Source organism: Pristis pectinata, chromosome 7, assembly GCF_009764475.1.
Source record: "Pristis pectinata isolate sPriPec2 chromosome 7, sPriPec2.1.pri, whole genome shotgun sequence".
In the NCBI taxonomy this organism is placed as follows: Eukaryota; Metazoa; Chordata; class Chondrichthyes; order Rhinopristiformes; family Pristidae; genus Pristis; species Pristis pectinata.
Genome location: NC_067411.1, coordinates 5,109,180 through 5,129,449, shown reverse-complemented (window position 1 = coordinate 5,129,449; position 20,270 = coordinate 5,109,180). Strand labels below are relative to the sequence as shown.

Below are 20,270 nucleotides of genomic sequence, written 5' to 3'. Positions count from 1 at the left end.
TCCAGCCAATTTTGTATCCAGTTTGCTAACTCTCCCCGGATGCCAATGCAATCTAAATGATGAGAGATTGCAGTGCTCTGAGAGAGAGGGAACTGGGTGTCTTAGTGTATGGTTTACAGAAGGCCAGTGTGCAATAATTGCTCATAAGATTTTGGAGAAGGTTGCCTTATGAGGAAAGGTTGGACGGGCTGTGCTTGTATCTGTTGGAGCTTCGAAGAGTGAGAGGCAGGTTTATTGAAACACTGAAGGTCCTGACAGGGTGGATGTGGAGAGAATGCTTCCCTCTTGTGGGAGAGTCTAGGACTCAGGTTATGTTAAACATAAGGAGATCACCACTTAAGACAGGATAAGGCACTTTGTTTTTCTCTCTGAGGTCCTAAGTCTTTGGACCTCTCTTTCCCAAAGGGCAGTGAAAGCAGTCATTATTTTGAAGGCAGAGGCAAGTAGATACTTAAGTATTTCCACATTATGACATAGAAGGCCTTTCAACCAATCAAGTCTTATCTGGCTCTTAGGGAAGTCCCATTCCCCCTTTAATTCTCCCCACATTCCCGTCAAATCCCCCAGATTATACCATGCATCTACACAATAGGGATAATATACAGTAACTAATTAACCTACCAACCTGCATGTCTTTGGGTTGTAGGAGGAGACCGAAGCACCCAGGAGAAACCCACGCGGGCACAGGGAGAACGTGCAAACTCCACATTGACAGTGCCAGAGGTTGGGATCGAATCCGGGTCTCTGGCGCTGTGAGGCAGCGGCTCCACTCACAGGGAAACTATGCTGCCCGCTTGATAAGAGAGTGAAAGGTTACTGGGGTGGACAGAAATATTGCATTGAGGTTAGAATCAAATCAACTACGATCTTGTTGAATGGCAGAGCAGGCTTGAGGGGCCAAATGGCCCACTCCTGCTGCTAATTCATGTATCAACCAGCAGTATAGGTGGGTGGTGGGGCACTAGTGTAACCTCTCTGGGAGACTGAGGGGAGAGTTAACTGGGGATGAACAGTTATGAGAGGGCTAGACAGGATGAATACCAGGGAACCTGGATCTAATAGGCAGATCTACTGGGGTGAGAACCAATCTGCTGGAAGAACTCAGCAGGTCAAGCAGCATCAGTGTGGGGAGCAGATGTTGTCCATGGCAACACAATTGTCCCAGGGTGGCAAATGAGCCTTGCTCCTGAACCAATATAGGCTGACACCCTCCCCCCCCAAACAGCCTCAATGCTAATTCCTTCCTTGGGCATCAGGTGCCCCTGATGTTGGAAGCAGCAAGCCCATGTTCAATTGCTGATGACTGCATGCAATGATATACAGCCACCTTTAATGTTGCACCATAGTTCTGGCCATCTGCTCTCTCATCTAAGTCATAAACACAAATTGCAAAGAGTTGAACTGATCCCTACAGTGCCCCATTAGCTAACACCCACCAAGGAGAGAACAAGTCTCTCTGTTTTCTGTCACCTAAGCTGTCTTCTGCCATTTTAGTATGTTACTGCAGCTGCTATTTCACATGACAGGCAATTTTGCAGAACTAAAGCTATTTGACTTCCTCCTTTTACTTCTGCCTTCTGGAGATGGACTCAGACCTGCATATGAATGACAGGAGAACAAGTCAGGGTCATCACACAGGGTGGCCAACTGACCTTGTGGCTCTGGGTGAAGGATGAGATGCACTGGTCAGACATAGATGCCAGACGTTGGCTACACAAACTATAACTTCTCATTAGTTTAGTTTCCTCTAGACCTGCCTAATCCACTGCACTCTATGCTGGCCTCCCTCACTGTACCCTCAGATTGCTGATACTACCTTCACTGATCACTGTTCACTCTTCACCCTAGACTTCAGATCTCCACCTATAACATTCAGATGATATGTTCCTCCAAAAACTGGCTTCCTGATCAACCTTATTTCCATCGCTCCACCATTGACAGCTACACCTCCAGCTGTTTGGAACCAAGTTGTGTAATTTCCCCTCACCCATCATCCTCTCACTCTCCTTCATCAAGATGCACCCTAAAGCCAATGTCTGACCAAGATTTTGGTCTCCCATCTTAATATTTCCTCATGTAGTTCCTTCTGTGGTCTGGTATGTGAATTTCTGCCTCATTAGCAGAGCCTTATGAATGAACGCAACCATTGTATTTTGAACACTTTCTTGATACCAGCAGAATCGAGCTGAGGGTTCAGTTTCCAAGTTTCTGTCGGCCTTTTGTGGTTACACCTTACATCAGTGGGTGAAAGGGGAAAATGCAAAAGATGGTCAATTGATTTGTAGAATGGTAGACATTGAAAAATAGATAATCCCATAAGATAATAACCAGGGTTTTTAACGAGGGAGCTACTACTGAGATAGTTTTAATTATGAGAACTTCACTCACTTACACGTGAGTGGTTTGACTGTGTTTAAAATCATCAAATGATAATTCAACAGAAAGGGAATGTGCCCAAGATCAGAGAGCAATCAGATGGAGAATCATTTTTGCAAGGCATGTGTACCCATTCTGTTCCTAACCTCCAAAAGAAATCCATGAAAGACCACATAGGCTGATACAAGAGACACAAGAACTTAAAGTGTGCATAGTTTATTCAAAGCCACTTTACAGGCTATATCTGGAACTTTCATTGCTACGATCCAGAGACCAATTAGTAACTTTAGACAATCCTTAAATGAGTGGCAGTCTTAAAGCAATAATTATTCTTCAAGACCAGTATTACATATAATACAGTTCCAGCAACAACTTCCAGTTGATGGGTTAGCTTGCTAGTACCAGAGAGAAGTGCAGCCAGTCAGATACACATAAATATATTTGGTAATATTTTTTATATTCCAGCTGGAACAGGTGCTACCGGAGGATTGTGAACAGAGAATAGTGTCTGTGAATTTATAATTCCACTGTTATTCTTAAATTCACTGTGAGCAAGATGGCACGTCAACTCTGTGATCTAATCTCGGCAAACTTGTACTGAGGTAGCACCCTAGCATTAGAAACCATCCAATGATGCACATTTTACCAATACGTTTAAGGTCAGTGACTGCAGTGGCTAAAGTCTGGTAAGGATATGGGAAAATGAGGCAAGAGTAAGCCATTCAGACCCTCACGCCTACTCTGCCATTTAATGAGATCATGGCTGGTCTTTTACACAATGATACTTTCCTGCACTGACCGTATACCCTTGATCCCTTATTACCCAAAAGCATATCTTGAATAAACTCGGCGTCTGAGACTGCATAGCCCTTCTGGGGTCTCTACCTCTAGGTGAAGAATTTTTTTTTAAAATCACCTTGGTCCCTGATAGGCCAACCCCTTACTTGAGACAGTGATTACTAATTCTAGACACTCCAACCAAGGAAAAATATATCTCCGTTATCTACACTATAAAGCCTTGCAAGAATTCTGTATGTTTCAATGAGATCACCTCTCATTCTTACAAACTGTATTATAGTCCTTTATAATATCTCCTCATGGGAGGGATGCACCATTCAAATTGCTGTACTCCCTCTAATGAAAGTATATTCTTCCTTCAACAGGGAGGACCAGACCTATATACAATATTCTAGATGTGGTCTCACCACAGCCCTATCCAATTTCAGTGAGGCATCTTTACTTTTGCATGCTAATCTTATTCAATAAGGCCAACACACTGCTTGCCTTCCTAATTGCTTTCTGTATCTGCATTTTAGCTTTCAGTAATTCATGTACAAGGACATCCAGGTCCCTCACAACACCAACACTTTTCAATCTCTCAATATTTAAATAGTACTCTGCTTTATATATTTTTCTACCAAAGTGGATAACTTCACATTTCCCACATTATATTCCACTTGTCATGTCATGTCCCCTCTCTACATCCTCAAACTCAAACTTGGATCCCATGGACTCTAACATTTTGAACCAGTTTCCAATGTGGGCTCTTGACAAAGGTTTGACTGAAAACCAAATAGACCACAACAACTGGACATTTTGTTGGTCAGACATGATCTCACCCACGCTGACTCTCTTTAATTAACCCTTGCCTTTTCAATTGTAGATAAATCCTGTCCTTTAGAAAAATTTCCATTAACCATCCTACCACCGTTAGACTCACAGGCCAGTAATACCTGAATTATCCCTGCTGTTCTTGAACCAGGGTATCACATTTGCTGTCTTCCAGTCATCTGGCACCTCACCTGTTACTACTAAAAATTTAAAATTCTAGGTCAGAGCTCCAGCAATCCCTCCCTGTGATGTTATGACTAACAATGTTATCACTGACAATGTTATCCACTGCTTTTCATACCTTTTAATGTCGTTTCCCAATCTACCATAACCAGTGTATGCCTCATACTTGCATAGGTTGCTTTGATTAGATGTGTACAGAGGGCAATGCAATTACCTTTGGGCCCACAGACCCCTCCAGAGAGCTGGTCATAAAACATAGGTTGGCAGTCCCAATGTATAGGAAGGTCTGGATTGTCAGATGTCTGTTGGGTGAGACTACAGAATTGTTATGGCACAGGAGACCATTTGCCCTATCAACTTGATGCTGACTCCGAGCAGAGCAATCCCAACAGTGCTTTTTATCCCTTTCCCTGTGGCTCTGTAAATTATTCTTTCTTAGGTCATAGAGTAATACAGCATGGAAGCAGGCCCTTCGGCCCAACTTGTCCATGGCACCCGCCAGGCTTGTCCCACTTGCTGTGTTTGACTGAAATACATTCAGGAAGGAGGGTGCTTATCAAATTCCCTTTTCAAGGCACTGATTGATTCTATTTCCATCATTTCGACAGGCAGGGAATTCATAACCACCGAGTAAAAATGATTTTCCTCATATTTCTCCTCCCCTATACATCTTTTCTCCCCCCAAACTTTAACTGTTACCTGGTGTTCGAGATACAGACCAATTCTCACAATGAGAAAAGACAGCTGAAGGGGACCCAAAGGAGTTCAAAAAATATGAAGGGTTTTGATGGAGAGAATGTGTCCATTTGTAGGGAAGCCATTGAAAAAAAGATAATCATCAAGAAATCTATAGTCATGCAGCTTGAAAACAGGCCCTTCAGCCCAATGAGCTGTGCCAGCCATCAAGCATCCACTTATACCAATCCTACATCAATCCCATTTATTATTCCCGTCAACTTCCATCCCCTTGCCTCCCAATTCTATCATTCTATCATATCTTTGCGACATGGAAGGAAACTTGAGTTATTCAGGGGAATCCCAATGGTTGCAGGCAGCAGTGGAGGACAAGATTGAACCTCGGTCACTGGAGCTGTGAGGCAGCAGCTCTAATACATCATCTTGCCACCTCCAATGAATTCAGAAGAATCTGCTTTACCCAAAAAAATTGGTTAGGATATGGACTGGAACTGGCTGCTAAAGGGAGGTTAAGGTGAACAGCAAAGCTGTGTTAAAGGTGTGGGAGAGAAAATAGAAGGATATGGTGAAAGGTTGCAATGAGAGGGATGAGGGGAGGCTGAGCAGAGCTAGAACCCCAGGGCAGACAATCTGGGCCAAATGGCCTATTTTTTGTTGTGCATTCTTATTTAAAAGCTAGAAGATGTTTTGTGATGTATAAAGACCAGAGATTCGTAGGTTTTTGGATATTAAGGGTATCAATGGGCAAGAAATTAGTGCAGGAAAGTGATGCAGAGGGAAGAGATCAGACATGATTTTATTGACCAGTGGAACAGCCCGGGGGGGCTAAATGGCCTACTCCTCTTTCTAGTTAAGTTATAGTGATTATGGAAAGGATGTGGAGGCTTTGGAGAGGGTGCAAAAGAGTTTATCAGGAAGCTGCCTGGATTAGAGGGCATGTGCTATAAGGAGAGGTTGGACAAACTTGGGTTGTTTTCTCTGGAGTGACAGAGCCTGAGGGGAGATCTGATAGAGGTTTATAAAATTATGAGAGGCATAGATAGACAGCTGGTATCTTTTTCCCAGTGTTGAAATGTCTAATACCAGAGGCATGCATTAAGGTGAGAGGGGGTAAGTTCAAAGGAGATGTGAGGGCCAAAGTTTTTTTTATTATACAAAGAGTGGCGGGTGCCTGGAATGTGCTGCCAGGGGTGATGGTGGAGGCAGATATCATACAGGTACTTAGATAGGCACATGAATGTGCAGAGAATGGAGGGATGTTGACATTGTGTAGGCAGAAGAGATTAGTTTAGCATTTAATACTAGTTTAATTAGTTTAGCACAACATTGTGGGCTGAAGGGCCTGTTCCTGTGCTGTACTGTTCTACGCTCTATGTTCTAATGTTTCTTACATCTTCAGTCATAACAAGGTGCAGAGACCAGTGCAAATACTTGGGAGGGTTAAAATTCTGTAATATAATGATTGGCAGGGACTAAGGTAAATATCGAGCAGAGGGAATTGTTCTTGTTCTGGGTGGGCTGGCATTTATTGTCCATCCATAATTGTCCTTGAACCGAGTCACTTGCTGAAGACAGGCACAGAAAGGAAGGAGTTACCTTGCATGGGCCTCAACTCATGCAAGGACAGCTAATTTCCTTCTGCAAAAGGTGCACTGGCTTCCAATTTCACAACAATGTGATGGTTGCAGGGTTTGAAGATACCTAGGGAAATATTTTACAAATATCCTGGCCCTAATATTTACTTGTGAACCAAAAATCATCAAAACAATACCCACTCATTACCATTTTTCAGTGGAATCTGGCTGTGGAGACAAGACACTGTAGATGCTGGAATCTGGAGGAACTCACGGGTTGGGCAGCATCTGTGGAGGCAGAGGCTGGTCGATATTTTGGGTCGAGACCCTGCATCAGAATCTTGCTGCGCATTGCTTTCCTACTTTACAATAGCATTTGCACTTCAGAAGCACCTCACTGGTAATAAATTGCTCTGAGGCATCCTGGCATTGTGAGAGACGATGCCAAGTCTCAGAGTTCCAGTTCAACCGATGATCTGTATCTTTTTCAACGTTGTCCTAAAATACCAGGGCGGTTTGTCACCCGCAGGAGATTTAATCTACATTCACATCCAGGGACCTTTCGTTAGAATGGACAACCGTTGCATAAATCACAGCTGAAACAGAAACGATTTCATTATAGATTCATGCTATTTATTGTGAGATTCTGCTGCAGGTCCACCCCGGTTAAAGACAGGGTTCAGTCCCTAAGAACTTTTTGTAACCCGAACGGTTTGCAAGTAGGAAATGTTGGCTGCCCGACAATATATTAAATAAAAACCTAGCCCAACCAAGGGCTCTGTGTAGTTACACCAGTGTGTTTAACTCAGCCATTCAGATATTGCCATGAACCAAATCCCCATACAGCAGAAGATGCCAGTCTCCCTGTAGCAGCCACCTGCCAGTCTCCCAAACTCTTGCTCAGATGCAAGGGCTGTACAGAAGTCGGGTGTTCGTAACTTGGGGAGGACCTGTACTTTGATTCCAAACTATTGAGGGGAAAAGTTCCAGTTTCTCTTCCTCAGACCCTATTCCCAGTTCTCACCCAGCATAGAAACCCTCTCTGCTAATTCTGATACACCTCCTCCCTGGCCCAATATCTCCTCCATACTATTCTTCACCACACAGTGACAACTTCACAACCACTGCCCCTCTCCCCAGTCTCTCACTCATCTTCTGGGGAGACAAGAAACTGATGATGTAGTCCTCCTAATAAATTTGGGTCCCCTCTGTCCTGGACCTTCCTGTTTCTTCAACTGCAGCTGGCTGCGCTCCTCAATAGCAGGTAGTGGCTTGAATTGGTTTAATCATAGCCGGGCCCCGACCCTCCAGAGAATCAGCTTGTCGGACATTCTCTGCCCTTTAGAAGCTTGAAATCAGTATTCTTTTAACCCCCTCACTGCCAGAGGGTACACTCCATTTCAAACACCTCTGGTCTCAACTCACCAGCCAACCCCCACCCCTTCATGACCATCAGTTGGCTATCAGCAGGAGCCAGGCTACTGTCTGAAGGATTCTTGTCAGAAGAATAAAAGAATGCAAGAAATGGGAGAAGGCAGCCATTCAGCCCATCCAGGCTGCTCTCTGTTCGACATAATTATGATTGATCTTTCTACCAAAGCCCCATATTGCTGTCCTATCCTCTATCCCCCAATGTGTTTGATACCAGAGGCCCACATTTGTCCTCACTAATCTTTCCTAGTCTACCTTTTAATACTTTGCTGTAGTTTACTCTCATATTTTCCCTTTCTTTACCAATCCCTTGTTGAATTCCAAAATGCTCCAATCCTGCGTGATTACTGTATTACCCGTCCATTAAATGCACCTCGAATTTCTTCACTGATAGCAGTCCTGCGTTCCACATACTATTGGGAGCTGTTTAACCCTCCATCAATCCTGCCTCTTAGCTCCACCCAGTGATTCTAATTCTGTACCAGATCTGCTGAGCCAAATTCCTTTGTAACAGCTGCACTGACATCATCTCTTATGAATGGTACTACCCAACTTTTTCTACTCTCTGTGCATTCATTCATGGGGTGGGGACATCGCTGGCAATACCAGTGCCTACAGTCCATCCCAATTGTCCTGAACTAGGGAGGCATCTAAGAGGTCAACCATGTTGGCAGGTCTAGATTTGCATATAAACCAGGCTGGGGTAAGGATGGAATCCCTGAAGGATTTAATGAACCAGACGAGTTCATCATCATGGTTATCGTTACTGTGAATAATTTTGTTTTAAATTCAGATTTAATTGCATAAAGTTAGATTTCCCAGCTGCTAGGGTGGGATTTGAACTTGTATCTCGGGATTGATGGTCTGAAATTCGGGCTGTTGGTTCAGTAAATGAACCATGGTACCACTATACAGCTGCAGATGAAGTGGCCTGGGTCAGTTGACTATGTGATAAAGAGCAACATCTCGCACACAGATTCAACTCATTATCTCCACATTGCAATTTGGAGAACAGGAGCAGGAAAGCAGGTAGACTTCCATCATGGACAGTCACAAACCCAGACTCATTGACCTGGACCAGAGATCATCTCACGATTTGATCACCTGCAGGTCAACATGTGTTCCTCAGTTCCAGTTAAAGCTGGAAATTAAGGACTTGTCTATGTAAAAAGAAACAAGAGGGGTTTGGCAAGAAAAGCCCTCTGGGATCTGATCCCAGCAACTTCCTCAGGATCACTCCCGTCGGTCACCCCTGACATCATGCCCACCAGAGTGCCGGGCTCAGTGGGAAACCCTGTGCGTGTTTAGCATGGGTGGCTGCACTTGTCAGTATGAAATGGGTGCACTATCCTGCCAAACGGGAACATGAATTCCCAGGGAAAATCTACTCAGCTGGTTGTATGTCTCCACTCACTGTGTGTTCTCTGTTCCTTACCTGTCTCAGCCTGTACACTGGGGGGTGGATGTGGACATCGAACGTGGACATTGCTGTAGATATTGTGACTCGGGGACTCCTGGAGATCTGCAAAGGACACAGATAATTATTGCATTCCCTCATCTCCTCCCCACTCCCATTCCCTTGCCAAAACCACCCTCTCCCCACCTCCTAATGACCTCTTTCAGTTACCAACAGGAAGATCTGATTCTCGTGCAGGTTGGTAGGTTAATTGGCCACTATAAATTGCCCCTAGTGTGTAGGTGAGTGTAGAATCTGGGGGAGTTGATGAAAATATGAAATGGGATTAATATTAGACACATGGCCTTTAGTAAAGATATCAAGAAGTTCCCTCATGGTAGGCTGATCCAGAAGATTAAGGCACATGGAATCCATGGAGACTTAGTAGCTTGTCTTCTATGAACAAGCCAATCTTGAATCCAGAGGGTAGAGGTGGAGAGGTGCTATTCTGACCGGAGGTCTGTGTGTAGTTGTGTTCCACAGGGATCAGTGCTGGGACCTCTGTTGTTTGTGATATAAATGACTTGGACAAAAATGTAGGTGGGCAAGTTGGCAAGTCATGTTGCAGCTGTATAAAGCATAAAACTTTGCTTAGGCCACACTTAAAGTATTGTGTGCTGTTCTGATCAATGCATTACAGGAAGAATGTGGAGGCTTAGGAGAGGGTTCAGAAGAGTTCACCAAGATGTTGTCTGGATTAGAGAGTATTAGCTACAAGGAGAGGTTGGAAAAACTTGGATTGTTTTCTCTGAAGCATCAAGGCTGAGGGGCGACCTGATAGAAGTTTATAAAATTATGAGGTAAAGGCCACATGCAGGCAGCTGGAATTAGTTTAGATTGGCATCATGGTCAGCACAAACATCATGCGCTGAAGGGCCTGTTCCTATGCTGTATTGTTCTATGTTCTACAAGTGTAAATGGTTGGCATGGACTCAGCTGGCCGAATGGTCTGTTTCCGTGTTCTCTCTCTATGATTCTATGACTCTGCTCTGATTGCCCGCTCCTCTGTCCTGGAAGCCCCCCTCTCTCTCTCATCCACCACCGACTGATGGAGCTCATTTTACCAATGGTCTTGCCGAAGTCAAATGAAAAATTTCCAAATCTGCCAAGGACACAAAACTAAGTGGGTAACTAAGTAATAATGAGACTGCAAAGAGGCTTCAAGAGACAGGTGGTATGATTACCTTTATTGCAAGAGGATTTGAGTACAGTGTTAATTATATAGGACATCGGTGAGACAGCAACTGCAGTTGTGTGGAAAGTTTTGGTCTAATTACCTAAATAATGAATGTACTTGCTATAGGGGGAATTGCTACAAAGGTTTGCCAGACCAGTACAGGCACAAGAAGTATCGGGAGAGATTGAGTAGACCAGACCTGAATACACCAGTGTTTTGAAGAATGAGAAGAGATCTTATTAAAACTACAAAATTCTTGACAGGTTGAATGCAGGGAGGAAGTTTCCCCTGGCTCAGCAGTCTAGAACCAAGGGTGTCAGTTTGAGAGTATGGGGTAGACCATAAAAGACCGAGAATTTTTTTTCCCATGCAGAGGGTAGTGAATCTTTGGAATTCTCTTGTTGAGTTCATTCCAATTTCTGTATACCAGACAAATTAAGGGATATGGGATAGTGCAGGAAAATGGTGCTGTGTTAAAGATCAACCATGATCTTGATGACTGGTACAGCAGGTTTGAAGGGCTGAATGGCCTACTCTTGCTCATGTTGTAATGTTCTCCCCTGCCCCTGAAGACTGTTCTTTCCTCTGAGACCACTGGAGTGTGGGGCTCGGTGGGAAGCCCAGTGTGTGTTGCTAGCGTGGGTGGCTGTTGCCTGTCAGTATGTCATGGGTATGTTACCCAGCCAACTGGGGACATGGTTTCCCAGCAGACGGCCACACTACTGGTGTTTCACTGCTTACTGTGTTTCCTGTCCTTACCTGTCTCCTGCTCTGCTCGGAACGTTTTCGAATCTGCACGGTGCTGTAAATAGGCAGACCTGGAGCCTCCTGGGGATCTGGAAAGGACACAGATTTACTGCACTCCATCACATCCTCGCTACCTTAACCCCACAAGCCAGCTACTAGCACATTAGTCCCCATGCCCTGAAGCTTAGTATCTCCTGCCCTGAAAGCCCTTCCTACCCTTTTGATAGCCCCCTATACCCTGTCCTGATAGCCCCTTCCTCCACCTGATACCCTCCCTCCTGCTGCTCCAAGCCCTTCTCTCAAACTCTGTTTGTCCCCATCCTTGCCATGACAGTCCCTTTCTCCCCTTCTGATAGTCCCTATCTCCTGCCGGCAGACTCTCCCTCCTTTCCTCCCTCCCCTTTCTCTGACACATTTGTCCCTCCCCCTATCACCAGCCCCTCCCTTCCCCCTCTGATTGCTCCCTATCCCCTGCCCCTATCTGTGACAGAAACCTCCCTCCCACTCTCCCAGAGCTCTGAGAGCCGCCTCTCCTACCGTCCTACTCCCTGTTCTGCAGCCTCACTCGCCTGCAGATGGAATATAGAACAAACTGATGGAAAGGTCCTGGAGGCAAGAATCCCCAGGGGGAATTCTGTGTGGTTGCCAATGATTTGCTCCTCATATGTTCACTGCTCCTTACCCATCTCTGCTCGTGAATGTCTTTGAATGTTCACAGTGCAGTAGAGATGATGATCGGGAGATTCCTGGGGATCTAGAAAGGACAAAGACAGTCATTACCCCCTTTCAATTTGCAGAATCTTCTGGTTTCTTCATTAAAAGAATCCATCTATCTCTGGCTCAAAAATATTCAAAATTCCGCTTCCACTGGCCTTTGAGAAGGAATTCCAAGACTAGACCATTCAAGAGAAAAACAAAATCATGTCATCTCTGTCTTAAATGAGCAACCTCTTATTTTTTAAACAGTGACCATAGTTCGAGAGTCTCTCACAAGAGCAAACATTTTTCTCACATCCATCCTGCAAGATGCTTTAGGAGCTTAAATCTCTCTAACTCTACTCCTTATTTTTCACATCCATAATATTGCCTATCCCCCAACTCCACTCCACTCACTTCACATCTGCAGTGGAACCTGTGTCCCTATCTTTGATCCCTCCAGCCTAGTTACCTCACATCTGGGTTTTAATCTGTACTGCATCCCATCCAGCCAGCTCTCCTGTTGACCTGCACTGGCTCCAGTTCAGAACTGTGTGTAATTCTGGGTGCCACATTACAGGAAGGATGTGGAGGCTTTGGAGAGGGTGCAGAAGAAGTTCACCAGGATGTTACCTGCATTAGAGAGTATTAGTCATAAGGAGAGGTTGGACAAACTTGGGTTGTTTCTTCTGCAATATCGAAGGCTGAGGGGTGACCTGATAGAAGTTTATAAAATTTTGATAGTCTTTTTATCAGGATGAAAATGTCAAATACTAGAGGGCATAGTTTTAAGATGATAGAGGAAAGTATAAAGGACATTTACGAGGCAAGATTTTTGTTTTAACACAGAGTGATAGGTACCTGGAATGTGCTGCCATGGGAGGTGGTGAAAGCAGATGTCATAGCAACATTTAAGAGGCATTTAGCCAAGCATATGAAGAGGCAGGAAATGGAGGGATGTAGATCTACTCTCTGGTGACCATGCATCCTGGCTGCTGGATCCTGAAGGCTGGAATTCCCTTCCTAGATCTCTCCCTCCTAGAAACCCTTCTGCAAATTATGAACGATAATGGTCAATGCACTCACCGTTCTGGTTGTCCATTTGTTCTGGCGTGGAGCCCTCTGGGGAGTTATTTGGTTTTCTGTCTCTGCTGTTGAACCACAACATTGTGAATAGGGTCCCTTTCAAGCTGCAAATCTGTTAAAGGCACAAAGACGTCAGAAAATGTGATGGATATTTTAATGGAGAAACTGTCCTCCCCCATTGTAGATGGGAATAGGAGTGAATCCTGGAGCAATGACTGCGAATGCAGGACTTTCTAACACTACACTCAGTCAGGCCCCAGTGGGAGGTGTTATCACTGCCACGTTTTGCGGACAATGTCTCCTAATCCCATCGCTGGTGGTGAAGGAAGGAATTCAGAATGGTGTTTCCAGGTGCAGCAGCAAGGGACAGCCAAGCTGTCAGAGGGGGCAGATTGTGAATGTGGCATCAAACTGAAGCCTTGTCCGCAGAGATGGAATTGACCCCAGGGCTGGAATATTGGCAAGGACCAGGGGAGTATCCAAGTGAGTCTTTCCCAAACCAATTTATCTGGTCATTGTCATGTTGCAGTCTGTGGGATCTTGCTGTATACAAATTGCCTCTAGAGTTGCTAAAGTGCTTCATTATTTAGAAATGGTTCTGGGAGATCCTCAGCCGTGGACGGACCACAAAAGTGCAGGTTCTTTATGTAAACCTGTTAGATACAACAGGATCAATCCTAATTGTATTGGCTTTGAGACCAAACCTGGAGTACATAAGAACAAAAGAAATAGGATCAGGAGTAGGCATCCGGCCCATCAAGCCTGCTCCGTCATTCAATAAAATCAGTAGTGTAGTGGTTAGTGTAACGCTATTACAGTGCCAGCGACCCGGGTTCAATTCCAGCCACAAACTAAGGAGTTTGTACATTCTCCCCGTGTCTGTGTGGGTTTCCTCCGGATGCTCCGGTTTTCTCCCACATTCCAAAAGATGTACGGGTTAGGAAGTTGTGGGCATGCTATGTTGGCACTAGAAGTGTGGCGACACTTGTGGCCCCCAGAACACTATGCAAAAGATGCATTTCACTGTGTGTTTCGATGTACACGTGACTAATAAAGAAATCGTATCTTATCTGGCCGTGCCTTTTCCCCTTAACCCTCAATTCCCCTACTATGCAAAAATTTATCTAACTGTGCCTTAACTATATTTAATGAGGTAGCCACCACTGCTTCCCTGGGCAGGGAATTCCAGATTCACTACTCTCTGGGAAAAGCAGTTTCTCCTCATCTCTGTCCTAAATCTACTCCCCCAAACGTTGAGGCTATGTCCCCCAGTTCTAGTCTCACCAACCAGTGGAAACAACCTTCATGCCTCTATCTTGTCTCTTTCATAATTTCATATGTTTCTATAAGATTCCCTCTCATTCTTCTAAATTCCAGTGAGTATAGTCCCAGGTGACTCAGTCTCTCCTCATAGGCTAACCCCCTCATCTCCGGAATCAACCTGGTGATCCTCCTCTGCACCAACTCCAAAGCCAGTATATTCTCCCTCAAGTAAGGAGACCAGAACTGCACGCAGTACTCCAGGTGCAGCCTCACCAGTGCCCCGTGCAGTTGCAGCGTAACCTCCCTGCTCTAAATCCAATCCCTCTAGCAATGAAGGCTAACATTCCATTTGCCTTCTTGATAACCCATTGCACCTGCAAACCAACCTTTTGCGATTCATGCAGAAGCACTCCCAAGTCCCTCTGCACAATGGCATGCTGCAATCTTTCACCATCTAAATAATAATCTGATCTTTTTCCTTCCAAAGTGGATGACCTTGCATTTACCAACATTGTACTCCATCTGCCAGACCCTTGTCCACTCACTTAACCTATCTATATCTCTCTGCAGACTCTCCGCATCCTCTGCACAATTTGCTTTTCCACTCAATTTAGTGTCATCACCAAACTTAGATACACTACACTCGGTCCCCTCTTCCAAATTGTTAATGTACATCGTGAACAGTTGCGGGCCTAGCACTGACCCCTTCGGCACCCCGCTCACCACTGATTGCCAACCAGAGACACCCATTTAACTCAACTCTCTGCCTTCCATTGGTTAACCAATCCCCTATCCATGCTAATACGCAAGATAAGATATCTCCATTAGTCACATGTACATCGAAACACACAGTGAAATGCATTTTTTGCGTAGTGTTCTGGGGGCAGCCCGCAAGTGTCGCCACGCTTCCGGCACCAACATAGCATGCTCACAACCTTCCTAACCCATATGTCTTTGGAATGTGGGAGGAAACTGGAGCACCTGGAGGAAACCCACGCAGACACGGGGAGAACGTACAAATTCCTTACAGATAGCGGGCGGAATTGAACCCAGGTTGCTGGCACTGTAATAGCGTCACGCTAACCACTACACCACTGTGCCTGCCCTCAGCTTACCCCCAGTTCCATGGATCCTTATCTTATGCAGCACCTTATCAAACACCTTCTGGAAATCAAAGTATACAATGCCCACCTGTTCCCCTCTATCCACTGCACTCATTATATCCTCAAAGAACTCCAGTAAGTTTGTCAAACAGGATCTGCCCTTCCTGAATCCATGGTACGTTTGCCTGCTGGAACCATTTCTATCCAGATGTCTCGCTATTTCTTCCTTACTGATAGTTTCAAGCATTTTCCCAACTACAGATGTTAAGCAAACTGGCCTACAGTTACCTGCCTTTTGCCTACATTCTTTTTTAAACAGTGGCGTGATATTCACTGCCTTCCAATCTGCTGGGACCTGTCCAGAGAATTATCACAAGTGCTTCTACTATAACTTCCGTCGTTTCTTGCAGTACCTGGGATGCATCCCATCAGGACCAGGGGACTTGCCTATCTTTAGGTCCACTAGTTTGCTCATCACTACCTCTTAGTAACAGTGATTGTATCGAGATCCTCACCTCCCATCACATCCATAACATCTCTCTTTGGCATGTTAGACTCGTCCTCCACCGTGAAGACTGACACAAGTAGTTGTTCAAGGCTTCGGCCATTTCCACATTACCCAATATTAATTCCCCCTTCTCATCTTCCAGTCACCCTTTTCACTTTATATAATTATAAAAAGACTTTTACGATCTGTTTTTATATTTTGTGCTAATTTACTTTCATAATCTTCCCTTATTCCTTGCTTAGTGGGTCTTTGTTGCTTTTTAAAGTTTTCCCAATCTTCCAGTTTCCCACTGCTCCTGGCCACTTTGTATGCATGAGCTTTTAGCTTGATGCCTTCTTTATTTCCTTAGATATCCAAGGCTGGCTCTCCCCACCCTTACTGTCCTTGCTTTGACTGGAATATACTTTTGTTGAGCACTGTGAAAAATCTCTTTGAAAGTCTCTCACTGTTCCTCAACTGCCCCACCGTATAGCCTGTGTTCCCAGTCTACACTAGCCAACTCCTCCCTCATCCCACTGTAGTCTCCCTTGTTTAGGCATAATACACTGGTTTTAGATCGAACTATTGCACCCTCCATTTGTATGAGAAATTCAATCATACTATGATCACTCTTTTGAAGAAGATCCCTAACTACAAGATCGTTAATTTTACCTGTGTCATTGCACAGGATCAGATCTAAGATAGCATTTTCCCCAGTAGGTTCACTGACATGCTATTCAAGAAGCTATCACAGATGTATTCTACGAAGTCCTCCTCAAGACTGCCTCGACCAACTTGATTTGCCCAATCTGTCCGGAAGTTCAAGTCCCCCATGACAACTGCCATTCCATTCTTAATTGCATCAAATATTCCTTGGTTTATTGCCTGTGCCGTTGTAATGTTATTATTCAGTAGCCTATAGACAACTCCCACCAGTGACTTTTTCCTTTTACTATTCCTAATCTGTGCCCAGATGGTCTCAACATTCTGCTCCTTAGATCTTATATCATCTCTATCGCCCTGATCTCATTCTTAATGAAGAGCACTGCCCCATCTCCCTTACCTTCCTGCCTATCCTTCCGCATTACCCGATACCCTTGTATATTTAATTCCCAATCATCTCCACCCTGCAACCACGTATCTGTACTGGCCACTAAATCTTACCCCTTTGTACTGATTTGTGTCACAAGTTCACTGACCTTGTTTTGAATACTGTGGGCATTCAGATAAAGTGCCCTTAGTCCTTTGTCTCATTGTCCTTTTAGAATCTAGTACCTTTGTGTCTTTTACATTCAACTTTTCTGTTCTCCACTCTCTTTTCTAACTTTTGCTTTGGTTTCTGCTTTGCTTCCCTCTGTCTTTCTGCATGCATTTCCATCCCCCTGCCATATTAGTTTAAACCCTCCCCAACAGCACCAGCAAACAATCCCCCAGGACATCGATCCCGGTCCTGCCCAGGTGTAGACCATTCAGTTTGTACTGGTCCCACCTCCCACAGAACCAGTTCCAATGCCCCAGGAATCTGAAACCCTCCCTCGTGCACCACTGCTCAAGCCACATATTTATCCTAACTATGTGCTATTCCTACTCTGACTAGCACATGGCACAGGTAGTAATCCTGAGATTATTACCTTTGAGGTCTTACTTCTTAATCTAGCTTTTAGCTCCCTAAATTCGGTTTGTAGGACCTCATCCTACTTTTTTCCTATATCATTGGCACCTACATGCACCATGACAAATGGCTGTTCACCCTCCCCTTCCGGAATGCCCTGCAGCCACACCGATAAATCCCTGACCCTTGCACCCGGGAGGCAACACACCAACCAGAAGACCTGTTGCAGCCACAGAAGCTCCTATCTATTCTGCTACCACTAGAGCTCTGCCACTCTTTTCCCTGCCCTCCTGTACAGCAGAGCCACTCACAGTGCCATGATCCTGGCTACTGCTGCCTTCCCCTGATGAGCAATCTCCCCCAACAGTATCCAAAGCAGTATATCTGTTTTGGAGGGAGATAACTGCAGGGGACTCCTGGACTGCCTTCCTGCTACTGCTCTGCCTGTTGGTTACCTGTTTCCTATCCTTACCTAGGCCCTTAAACTGCGGTGTGACCAACTCACTAAATGTGCTAACCACAACATTCTCAGCTTCGTGGATGCTCCAAAGTGAATCCATGTGCAGCTCCAGTGCCATCATGCAGTCTGTCAGGAGCTGCAGCTGGACACATTTCCTGCACATGTAGTCATCAGGGACAGTGGCAGCCTCCCTGAGTTCCCACATTGCTCAGGAGGATCATGACATGGGTCTGAGCTCACCTGCCATGACTAAAAGCTTTGAGGCAAAGGAAGAATAAGAACCTACCCTCACCTTACCTTAATGTTGCTCGTCCTCCTCACCAAAGCCCAGCATTCACCAAGCCCACACTTGGACAAGCAGCAGCACTCAAAATGGCCATTCCTCTGACCCTAGCTTCTTTTTATTGGCTGCTGTTAATTAGCCAATCAACTATTAACAATTTACAAATGTGCCTCTTTTAGACTTCAGTGATACTCACAAGCACAAGCACAGAGACTCACCTCTTTTCAAAGCTCCCGCTTCAAATCTCACTCCGACTCTGCAAGGTGAAACACGCAAGCCTGCAAGGTGAAACTCACAAGTAGTGTGTACAATTTTGGTCTCCTTACCTAAAAAGTGATATAGTAGAGATGGTGCAGCAAAGACTCACCATACTGGTTCATGAGATGGCAGAGATATTGAGCAGGCTACACCTTCAAGCCTTTGAGTTAAATTAAATATACAAAATACTTTCAGTGGATTTGACAGGCTAGGTGGAGGAAGGATGTTTCCCCGGCTAAGGAGTTTGGAACCAGAGACATGTATTGTAAGTACTAATGTTCCAGCTGGCACCTGATTCAGCTGAATTCAGAGGCAGTGACTTTGGTGATCCAAGCACAAGGCTCTTGGGGAGTGACGCTGGAAGGGTTGGTTATTAAACACGAGTTTGACTTCAGCTCTGCTTTTTAAGAATGTCCTCAACATGAAGGGGGAGCTTTGGTAGATTCCGTTACCTGGCTCTACTCCTTCTGATCTCAGATCATTTGCCGCACTGGAATCAACACAGCTTCCACGCTGTCGTGAATCTGTCAAAGACACAGAAAGATGAGGAAGTTATTCTGTGGAGATTTCCAGTGGTGGGTGGGTGGGCTGTGTAACACTTGGATTTTCCTGTTTATCAGCTGGAGATTTGTCCCCTTACTCCAACCCAAACAGGGCCCAGTGATCCAGCTGCTGAGGTGTGGATGGAACTGGAACTGTACCTCAGCCCCTGGCTCCGCACTCCTCCAATTCTGCTCCCAGGAGTGTCCCTGAATTAATCTTCCACCACTGGTGGTTATCCTTTCCGAGTTCTGGAATTGCCTCTCCAACTCTCTGCCCTCCTTTAAGATATCTCTCCACTCCCACCTCTGATCTATCTGTCCCAACATTTCTTATGTCCCACCGTTTGACTAATGTTCAGCTCTAGATCCTGTCAGAACCCTGTGAATGTTTGCTGTAATTGAACATGCCACATGAATGCGAGTTTTTGTTGTTGTCGTACAAGCCCAGGAAGGTAACTGTGAAGGAAGAAAGAGTGAGCCGGGGTTTGGGTGAATCCTGAGCTGGAGCAGGGTCCAATGTGCATGGGTTCTTGGGTTACAGGAGCTTTGGTAGGGTGCAGGTGACAGACCTAGGCTTCCCACAGACATTGAATGATCTTCACCCTGAAACATTGCATTGGTTTCTTTTCACAAATGCTGCCTGACCTGCTGAGCATTTCCAGCATTTCACATACCCCTCATAATTTTATCTCTCTCAATCAGGTCTCCCCCTCAGCCCCCTCTGCTCCAAGGAAAACAAACCCAGTCTATCCAGTCCTGATGCAGGCTCTCAGCCTTAAATGTCGACCATCCTTTTGCCTCTGATGCTCCAGAGAAAGCAATCAAAGTTTGTCAAACCTCTCTTTATAGCGTATACTCTCTAAATCCAGGCAACACCCTGGTTCACCTCTTCTGCACCGTCTCCAAAGCCTCCACATCCTTCCTGTAATGTGGCAACCAGAACTGCACACAATATTCCAAACGTGACATAACCAAAGTTTTTATACAGTTGCAGTATGATTTCCCAACTTTATCCTCAGCGCCCTGACCAAAGGCAAGCATGCAAGCCACACCTTCTTTACCACCTTATCTACCTGTGTTGCCAGGGCTGGAAGGGTTAAATGTGAGGGCACAGAATACATGCAGTAAACATTTCCATATCGATAAAAGAATTATTGGGGAGTGCATGCTGGTTGGATTGATCAGGAGTAGGAAGGGAAGGAGGGAGAGAGAAAGAGACAGACAGAGGA

The 20,270-nt window shown here is 45.1% G+C and overlaps 1 protein-coding gene across 1 annotated transcript in view; it reads right to left on the bottom strand.

Moving 5' to 3' along the window:
- Window positions 1-5,986: 5,986 nt before the first annotated feature.
- The window catches only part of LOC127572886 (sialic acid-binding Ig-like lectin 15), a 34,932-nt gene continuing 20,648 nt past the window's right edge, over window positions 5,987-20,270 (bottom strand). Inside the window, exons 5-10 of the mRNA XM_052020611.1 lie at window positions 18,952-19,023; window positions 13,034-13,145; window positions 11,934-12,005; window positions 11,264-11,340; window positions 9,307-9,393; window positions 5,987-7,036 (exon numbers count right to left, since the gene is read on the bottom strand). Of these exons, the coding sequence (XP_051876571.1) occupies window positions 13,078-13,145; window positions 18,952-19,023 (140 nt within the window). The 3' untranslated portion in view covers window positions 5,987-7,036; window positions 9,307-9,393; window positions 11,264-11,340; window positions 11,934-12,005; window positions 13,034-13,077. The remainder of the gene's footprint in view (window positions 7,037-9,306; window positions 9,394-11,263; window positions 11,341-11,933; window positions 12,006-13,033; window positions 13,146-18,951; window positions 19,024-20,270) is intronic.